The 9,954-nt window shown below is 41.2% G+C and overlaps 1 protein-coding gene across 8 annotated transcripts in view; it reads left to right on the plus strand.

Annotated features, from left to right (window-relative positions):
• Fhl1 (four and a half LIM domains 1) overlaps positions 1 to 9,954 on the plus strand; it is a 55,458-nt gene that overhangs the window by 38,752 nt on the left and 6,752 nt on the right. Inside the window, exon 1 of one of the 8 annotated variants that reach the window (XM_031361350.1) lies at positions 3,063 to 3,228. The exons of 2 other annotated variants lie outside the window; for them this stretch is intronic. In XM_031361350.1, coding sequence (XP_031217210.1) covers positions 3,207 to 3,228 — 22 coding nt within the window. In that variant the 5' untranslated portion in view covers positions 3,063 to 3,206. Of the gene's footprint in view, positions 1 to 3,062; positions 3,229 to 7,081; positions 7,171 to 9,954 lie in introns of those variants that run through there. 5 more of the 8 variants (XM_031361912.1, XM_031361634.1, XM_031361268.1 and 2 more) reach the window with 5 other exon arrangements.

Below are 9,954 nucleotides of genomic sequence, written 5' to 3' on the forward strand. Positions count from 1 at the left end.
TTTTGGTTTTTTGAAACAGGGTTTCTCTGTATAGCCCTGGCTGTCCTCGAACTCCGAAATCTGCCTGCCTTGTTTTTAATCTATCAAGTAGAGTTTGTGTGGCCCATATACTCTTAGGTGTTTGGTCAACCTTCCAGGTGCCCCATCCTTAAAGACACATGATTCCTCCTCTCCCAGCAGCTATCAGTTGGCAATGGCTACTCAGCTAGTGCTGGGATTTCTGTCTGGCTAGAGCCTGTGAAGATTTTGTACATGATATTTTGATTGCTGTGAATTCATAGGAGCCAAATGCCCTGCTGTAGCTGGAAAACCCTATTTCCTTGACATTATCCATGGCTCCTGTCTCTTACAATCTTTCTTTTTCCTCTTCCACAAAGACCTATAAACCTTGGGAAAGGGGATGTGGTGTGGATATCCCGTTTAGGACTGAACATTTTTCAGTATTAGCCTCTGCACTTTGACCAGTTCTGGGGTTTCTCTATTAATCGTCATCTACTGCAAAAAGAAAATTCTCTGATGAGGGTTGAGAGATGCACTAACTCATGGTTATAATGGTAATTCATTAGACGTCAGTTTAATTCTATGCCCATATAGCAGAGTAATAGTGGTATGTTCTGTCCTATGATCTAATGATACCAGATGTGGGTCTTATCTTGTGAAGTGGGACTTAAATATAATCATAAAGTAGTTGGTTACTCCCATAACATTCATGCCACTCTTGCCACACTAGGCTGATCTTAGCAGTCCAGTTGTTATTGTAGCTTGCATGGTTCATAGCTGGGTAAGACGATGACTATTCTTCTCTTCTGGTAGTGTGCCCAGTGCCTTCCAACACTGTGAAAGCTACCCAGTAGGGACAAAGTTTACAGGTAAGTACCAGCTTGATTGCTCAGTGTTCCAAGACTTCAGTATGTAGGATCTTCTGCAAGAGGGCATTACCATCAAGTTCTGTAAGGTAACCAACAACATCACCAAAAAATATCCTATAATGCTTTTAGTTTGGTGAAAGGTCTAATTTTGTGAGAGTTGATGATATTAACATTTGGAGCCGGTGTCCAAGCAGATGGAAGTCATGCCTCATAAAGTCTCTTAGGAAAGCCAAGGTACGTGGTTGGTATTTGTTGCAAGTGGAATAAATGCACTAGTAGGTTGAGCACTCAGATCACACTGGCTTGTCATCATTGACTAGTGATCGCAAAGTAGCTCTCTTATCTTTATATGGTCTCTTATATTTGAGGCAAAATAGACCCAAGTGTATTTGCCAACTTAATGAAGCCATATGTCCATAATCTGTATTTGCTTTACAAAATGAGCCAACGCCTAAATGAACTGCCATAGTAGCTATAAAATCTACATCTCAGTGTCAAACTTGAAACTAGAATTGATGTCCTCTGAGACAGCGTTAGCTACACAAAACTTATCGTTCACAGCACTGTTAAGAGGTGGTGTTTAAAAAATACACAGGCCCTAAGAATGTCTCACTGAAATGTAAAGGTTAGTCATGCAATAAAATAAGAACATTTCCCTTGTGTGAACAGTGTACATTGATTTATTTTAAGGGTGTGGTATCGTGGTAAGTAGTCAGTCCGTTCTAATTTTATCATCCTGAACAAGGAAATATCCAGGAAGGTGTGGAAGAGAGCACAATTTCACCTATCTTATTTTCCTAGGCTTGTTTATTTTAAACTAAATATCCTGAATTTTATTCTTATGCCAGTTTCCAGATAAGTAAGAGTAAGTAAGTAGAAATTTCAGTTATCTTTTTGAGAAACTTTTCCTTGAAAACTTGAAGGCAAAAATAATTGGGAAACTCATTTAGCCATCTAGCCACATCACATTTGCCTACTCCGTGCTTCAGGAGCAGCATGGAGCTTACACAGTCAGACAAGACAGTGCTTGCTAAGTCTCTAGCCCAGAGCCTGTCCCCCATGGAAGTCTGCTCCCGTTCCTGGAGTTTATAACCAAAGCCACTCTTTAGATTCTAGATGGGACTGTGTTTGGAGGATTGACACATTTGGCTTGTCTTAATATATTCCTAAAACACATAGCTTTTGAGTACTTCCTGGAAGCTCAGTTGATTCTAAATGAGGCCACTAACACAGAGCAGAAGAAAGAATGAGAAAAACAAACAAGAAGTCACTTTGATGCCTGCTTTTAGAAGGGCAGTAGAACTGAAGGAACGTCGGGTTGGGGAAGAATGGCAGGGAGCAAGACGTGCCCAGTTAGAACTGTGTGGTTAGAGACTTTATTCTTGGAGTGGCTTGGAGCAAAGACTTGACATGGGGAGAGGAACAGCTGGGAGAGGCTTTGGGCTGAGAGGTACAGGGGACAGCAAGGAAGCCAGTGAGGTGGGAGCCAGGGCAAAGGAAAGGTCCTAGACAGACTTTGAGGCTTTTCTTAGAACCTGTTCACAATCACCAGTGTGTCCAGCCAGTGATGTCACATGGAGCTACTATATGTATGATGGTATATATCTTTATTCATGTTTATATCATTGTCTCTAGCAGCAAAAATTGTAAGACAGACTGTCCCTATTGTAGATGTAGCAAAGGGTGTGCATATGTAGCATCTATACCATTCTGTTCTGTTTGATGCTGGGGTTAGAGGGCGGAGAGTTGCTCCGTGGTTCAGTGATCTGCTATTTGCTGGTACATATCCAGGAAGACATTAAATGACTATAGTCTATAATGCTCTTACGGTTTCTCATTGTAGTGTTTTCCTTTAATTACACTGGTAGCAAAAGCCCATCTCCTATTGTTACTTTCATCATTAGCAGGACAAATACGCATTATTTATAGGCCAAAAGCAAGCTCCTGTGGCATATAAAGTAAATTAATAAGGTTGGCTCAGCATTAAGCTATGTCAGAGCTGAGTCCAATTTTATTCCGGTCCAGGGATGACTTTCTATGTGGCCTTTCTGGCTCTGAGGCTAATTTGGATGCTGAGTAGCCCCACAGGTATTTATATGTAGCGTTTGGTATTTTTACTGGGTCCTATTCTTCTCCCTTGGATCACCTAAAATGGTTAAGAATTTTCTAGTGGGATTAAGGTTATGATCTCAGGGGAGGGGTGGGACATCTGCTCTTGGTTATTTTTGTGTGAGCTGCTTCCCCTTAAATGTATGTTCACAAATGAGCCAAAGCGTTATCATCTGGGGTTGAGAGAAGACGGGTCTGGGTGGCTCTCCTGAACTTGGCCTCTGAGCCATGGCTTCTCAAAGACACTCAGGTAAAAACTCCCTCTTCTTTTTCTTATCTAGAGGACAATTGTTTCAGGCCAATGAATCTGTCATTGGTCTAAAAGATAATTTTGGATGGAATGATTTTAGTGCTGTGTAAATAGTAAGTCAGTCCTGGCTGCTGGCTGTTTTGTTCTTGTTCTGTTTTAAAGATGAACGTGTTCTTCCTCGCGTAAGCTTAGATGCTCCATTTCTTTATTAGTATTGTTTTATGCTTTATTTTACATTTCAGGATGTCCTGTGGAACTTAGATATGATATGATATGAGGGAAAAAGTTTGATTTTTTTGTTGTGGTTGTTGTTATTGTTTGGTACAGGTTGTTAGGAATGTTGTGGGTCATTCATCTCTACACTACTTGAAGTCTAACTTAAGGCATATTTATGGAAAGGGAAATTGAGTATAGAGAGGGGAAGGAGCATTATATTTGTAACTAAAAGTATCCATAAATGACTTCATACATCTTCCCTTTTTCTAAACAATATTCTTAATTTTTCTAAAGAATCAGTTCTGGGTTCCTTTGTCATGGAAAACATGGTATTTGTTATTCTTAGCTGAAAAAGTTTCCTAGCCCTTAAAGACCGTGAATGAGGGTTTCCTCATGTTTTATAGCCTGGCATCAGGGAGCTTTTTGGCCCTAAACAAGATGCCTGTGAAATAGGGGCTGGAAACCCAGTCCTGTGAAATTATTCCGCTGTCTGTGTCACTCCCTAAAGCCAAGAATGGAGCTTTTGCTCTGCTGCCCTCTGCCCAAGTAACAGCTCCCCTGCTTGGAGCACTTGCTCCTGGCTCCCAACTTTCAGGTTATGGGACAAAGTTACTACTGATGGCAGTCTCTTTATTTATTTATTTATTTATTTATTTATTTATTTATTTATTTTTATGTTTGGAAGTTCTATGTTTGAAACTTGGGGTTGCCTGTTGATATTTTTGACAATGGAAATAGTTTTTGAAGTAATTCCCTTTTCAGTATTTCCAAGCACATATACAGCAGTGGAGTTGCGCACTTAATTAAGTAATACACACTTTCTGCTTTGTTTCTATGTGTTTAAAAGCTATTTGATGATTTTTCTATAACCCTCTGAGATTGTTTTGCAGACAATGGGTTGGTACCACATGTCTGAGGTGATAATTATCTGCCAACCCATCAGCTGGACCAGTTTCTCTAATGGGCCTAGACTCCACATCAACTGGTAGATTAGTTATAATTGGATTACCTAAAAAATATTACCTAACCTCTTAGGTGATGACAACAAAATCATAGTCGTAGTAGAATAGCAGTAGTAAATAATAATGCTAGCTATTGTTAGAACAATTATTTATGCTTATTATCTGATTTTATAAATTAAGAACTAGCAGTTTGCATTGTGGTGAGTTCATTGGTCCCTAGAAGCAGAGAGTAACTACTTTCACAGAGGAGAGAGAAGCCCTCACAGAAGGAAACTCAGGCTTGTTCTGAAATGGGCTTTGGGTGAGCAGCAGGAAGGCTCAGATCTTTGGATTTGGTCTCATTTTTAGTAGCCATCCACACAAGCAGAACATTTTAAGGACAAAGGTGTATACTTTCAGCATTAAATATTTTTTGTCTGAAAAAAATCAATTTAATTCCTGTTACTCTTTGGCTTTTCAAGTCATGATCCATGAATAAGGTATAGAGAGAATTCAGATTATTTTTCATTATCCTACAGTTACTAGTTCTCTTCACAAGCCAACGAACTATCTCATACACCTGCCACACACCCTCCCTTTTTTGTTTTTCGACACAAGTTTTCTGTGTAGCCCTGGCTGTCCTGGAACTCAGTCTGTGGACCAGGCTGTCATGGGATTGAAAGATCCACCTGCCTCTGCCTGCCAAGTGCCCACCGCCCCTCCCTCCTTTTAATGCTAAAAATGGAAATTGAGAGTTGGGAGAAGAGAGGAATTGAAGAGAAGTGCCTTCTTAAAATCCCAGACAGACACACAGAGTGGTAGTAGGTCACAGCTTTGTCTGATGGAAGAATAAATGCAGATATGGTTTCATTTAACAATCACATATCCAGCCCTTCTTACACCAGACATGAACTAAAATGGTATTATCTGTACATCAGTGACCCAGAAGAGCTTTTAAATGTTTTTAACCAAATGTGGCATTCCGGTAACTTTGAATCATTGTGTTCATGTTATAGTTTTAAGCAACAACAGTAATAATAAACTCTTGCTGAATTCTCTACAAAATTTGATGAGAGACAGCTTTCTAGCTGTGACTTTAAGTTCCATTTCCCTGAGCCCTATTTATGTGCTTATTCCCAAATGTCTGACAGCACCTCCAGGTGTGTGTTAGCATGTCTGTCACACAAGTGTCCTATTCGTCAGCTGAGGCTTCCTTCTGTTTGTTGAGTGTCCTGAGGAGTGCGCTATGTTCTTTTCTCTGGAAGCCAACATTTATTGCTATGGCACCCATGTGTTGCACTGAGCAATGAGCTGGCTTTTGTTTTCCCTCTGGGTGGTGTTCAGTGTTTGCTCAGTTAGAGCAGTCAGGCAAAGCACACAAAGAATGAAGGGTGCCTAGGTAGAGCACCCACTTTCTCCTAAAATGTTCATTTGAACCACTTGGTTTGAGGGACAAAGGAACATTATTAACAAGAAAGACTTTAGAAAGTATATGAAACCCCAAGCAAGCCTTCGGGACATACAAATCTTCTCTAACAGGTGTACACTAAGAAAAGTGCTTTAGTTAGTAAATATGCAGTTTCTCTTTTTTCTAAGTATTAGGTGGATGTGTGTGTGATTCAATGTGAAGCTAGGTCATTTTTCTCTTGTGTGTATACACATCTGTGTGAGACTGCTTAAGTGTGAGTGTGTGTGTGTGTGTATGTACATCTGTGTGTGTACATGTGTATGTGTCCCCATATGTGCATATGTGTGCTTATAGAAAGGCCAGTAGTTGGTGTTAGGTGTTTTCAGCTGTTTATTTTTGGAGGCAGGGTCTCTCACTGAACCGGAAGCCAATCAGTTCATCTAGGCTGGCTGGCTAGGTCAAGCTTCAGGGATTGTCCTGGTCCCTGCTTCCTCAGGCACACACCAGTCTACCTGCCTTTTTATGAGGGCGCTGGGGAGCCAAAGTCAGGTCCTCGTGTTTACACAAGCATTTAACTGAGAGTTCCCCCCCTCCAGACTCTAAATTCTTGTGTTGAGATACTGATGATTCTATAGGCACCTCTTGGCGTGTTAGATATAAATCAAGTTTGTTTTCCTTCTCTCTCTCTCTCTCCCTCCCTCCCTCCCTCTCCCTCTCCCCCCGCCCTGTTTAAAAGAGGAAGCATGCTTATTAAATGAAAAATGATGTGTCTTTTGAAGCAGGCCTAGAAAGAAACTCAGGCTGATATCTTAGAATGAATAGGTAACATTTGATCACCTAGCTAGATTTTAACTGTAGTAAGCTAAGCATCCAGAATTGGTTTCCTTAAACATATTTGTACCAAAGATATCTTAGAAAAAGCAGATGACAGTTCACATGACAGCCAGGTATTGTTTAGATTTGGGGACCTTAGATAATGAGAGGTGATTTTAAAAATCAGGGCATAGTATCAGATTCATTAACCAGTAAATGTAGAAAAGAATTTGGTTCATGAAAGAGAAAAAAAATTCTCCCAAGAGGAAAGTCAATCTTGTCTAGAAATAGAGGCTCAGATCATTGATTCAGAATCCACACACTGAAGTTTTAGAAGGTCAACTGTGGTGACTTTTTCCCATCTGCCTGCCAGTAGGGCACAGTGAATGATTTTTGTATATAATAAGGTCCTGAACTAGGTCCCCGGGCTTCTGTTATAGGGGCAGAAACATCACTTCCATGTACAAATGAAGGCCACACTGAGATTAAAATTCATCAGAGAAGATACCCTGGGACACAGTGTCTCTAGAAGAAGCAATAAGGAAAGCAGCATTGCCATCACAGGTAGCAACATGTTCACTTAATGATGAGATGAGCTTTCCAGGTAAAAACCGCTTTAGGTCAAAGCACACGTGTCTAGAAGTTTGTAGGGTGTAAAAGGTTGAACGTTTCACGTACTTAAAACTTGCTAAGGGAATACATTTATTTCTTAAGAGATAAGTGCTGAAGAGCATGAGACTCAGCAAGAGGAGAGAGCCCCTACCAAGGACGCTCCTTTTTCTCTCTGGTGATTTCTCATGAAGGTGAGGGGTGAACCGCCAGCTTCTCCCCTCCCGAAGTGTGGCTCCATCTTCCTTGGTGCCCACCACACAGGACATGCATTCTCCTTTAGGAAACTTTGTACCAGCCTTGTTCTTTGTCCTTAGCAGTCGACGTTAATTCCTGTGAATGTTTTTGGCTTGCAAACACTACTCGTATTTTATGTGAGGTCTGGGTGTAGTGACTATCGCACCAGTAGGAAGATAGTACTCCAGATGTGTAGTAAAGCATGTGCTATCAGGATTTGAAATACTTTTATACCAGATGATCATAGGGTTAGAAAAATATGAGAGGTTGGATAATTTAGGTTGCCCAAACTTTCACTGAGACTTTTTGCTAAATAAAGTTAATGTATTTGACATTACAACATACTTTAGGTATTTCCAAACAGTTTGTGCATTAGAGGAGAAATCCAACATTCCTAGACGTGCCTATTTTATCTTGATTAATAGTTGTTTCCACACATAGAAATGAGTTGAGTCAACTGTTCAAAATCAGTCCTAAAATAGTCCGTTTGAAATCTGTCTTCTCCAGCTGCGTACAGAATCTGGTCTTAAGCATATTGTGGTGGGGAATCTGAGGTGATCCTGATTTCTCCTGCTTTTAAAATAGAAAAATATAGCCAGGTGGTAGCGCACACCTTTAATCCCAGCACTCTGCAGACAGAGGCAGTTGGGTCTCTGTAAGTTCGAAGCCAGCATGGTCTACAGAGCAAGTTCCAAGGCAGCCAAGGTTATAAATCCTGTCTCAACCACAACAACAAAAACAAAACAAACAAACGAACAAAATCCCCAAAAAGCTGTACTGCCAAAAGCCAAAACTTAAAAGCACTGAGATTTGAGGACTTTTTTTTTTTACTAGTACCATTAACTTGGAGTTGGCTCATTTAATGTCTCGTTGGTGTGCTTTAGAAACCTGTGTTGAAGGAATGAAGTGGAGGTGTATATTTTCATTGATGGATATTTCTAATACACTTTGGTATAGGCATGTTCAGCCTGCAGCCTGCAGACTATGTGCATCCCAGGATAGCTATAAGTGTGACTCAGCAATTTGTCCATCACAGCACTATGCCGCCCTGTCAAAAGGCTGGAACCTTGCTCCTAAGCTTGGCAGGTACCTGCCTGGTACTCTGAACCTTACTGTAACTAGCCTTCTCTTGAAAACCTCTAGACACCAGCTCATGCCTGTAAAAATCTCAACATTTAGGAGGTCAGAGTAGAAGATTTATGACAAGTTCATGACCACTCTTGGCTACAGCATGAGACTTTGTCTAAAAGCAAAAGTCAAGGCAAAACCACTGGATACCTACAGATGAAGTGTGCTGTGTTTCCTACCATTTGATTTCCTTTTGTGTGCCGCCAGCACCTATTTTAACCAAAATAAAAGGGCTCAGCAATACCAAAAGGTAGGACTCCTTTTAGGTAGGAGTCAGTCCAGTTCTTCAATAGATATTTATAATCCATTACGGCCTTCCTAAGAGAGCATGGTAGTAAAGAAGAAGTAGACAGCTCGGTAAGGGAGAACGACTGCTGCTCAACTATGGATGGTAGGATTGCTGTGCTGCACCACTTCTGTTTCCTTGCAGTTGGCACTTAGAGCCACTGATCATTTGAGTTGCTTGTCCTTACTCTTTCGTTTTATCTAGTTTATGGTTTAAAGGATTAACGGATTAAAACCAGGGACTCATGCATGTTAGACAGCGATCCTGCCCTTTTATCCTCAGCCTTTTAAAACTTGAAAAAAGAAAAAAAAATCATGGGGTGGCAGTTTGATTCAGTTGCAAAGGCTAGCTTTGAATTCCCTCTATAGAGCAGCTAGGCCTCGAACCTGGGATCCTTCTGTGTAGTTCAGTCGAGGAGGAGCAGGGATTACAGGTCGGTACCACCATCTATCTGCCATCTACCTACCATCTAAAGAATCAGCTGGGTTTTCAAATGAGGTCTTAGAAAGAAAGCTCATCTTTGTTGACGTGCACAACCAGCTGTTAAACAATTTCCACATGGCAGAAGCAAACAAATGGGAGAGACCAGTTCGAACAGATGGAAAGGGGTTTCTCACAGGCCGTCATGGCCACAGGTACTTGTGCCTGTAGGCCACAAGAAGTTGGAACAGACGCCTCAAACTAACTGGGTATCTCAAGGACATCAGCCAGGCTTCCTTGTGCGTATGTAGTTTGTGTCTACCTAGATACACAAGGGAACATGGCTGGGGTTTTTAGAAAAAAGCATGAGCAAGAGCTATTCTCTTCATTTTCCCTATGGACTAGAGAGCGATACAACTGTGCCAAGCAAGGTCGTTGTACAAAAATGTCACTCATGTACTTCCTGTGTCAGTGTTCTGACATGAGGCTCTGACTCTGTGTGAGTGCCTGGGTGGTGGATGTGTCAGTCGACCTTGTGTATGTCCCATGGCCCTGCTTTCACTTGTGGAGAGAGCCTGGCAGAAGAGTTCACCAGCCTCAGCTCAAGCGCCTTCCCAGACAAAGGGTGTGGTTTCCTTAGCTCACTCTGCTATTTGGTTGCCTATGGT

The sequence above is a fragment of the Mastomys coucha genome, chromosome X (assembly GCF_008632895.1).
Source record: "Mastomys coucha isolate ucsf_1 chromosome X, UCSF_Mcou_1, whole genome shotgun sequence".
Lineage (NCBI taxonomy): Eukaryota > Metazoa > Chordata > Mammalia > Rodentia > Muridae > Mastomys > Mastomys coucha.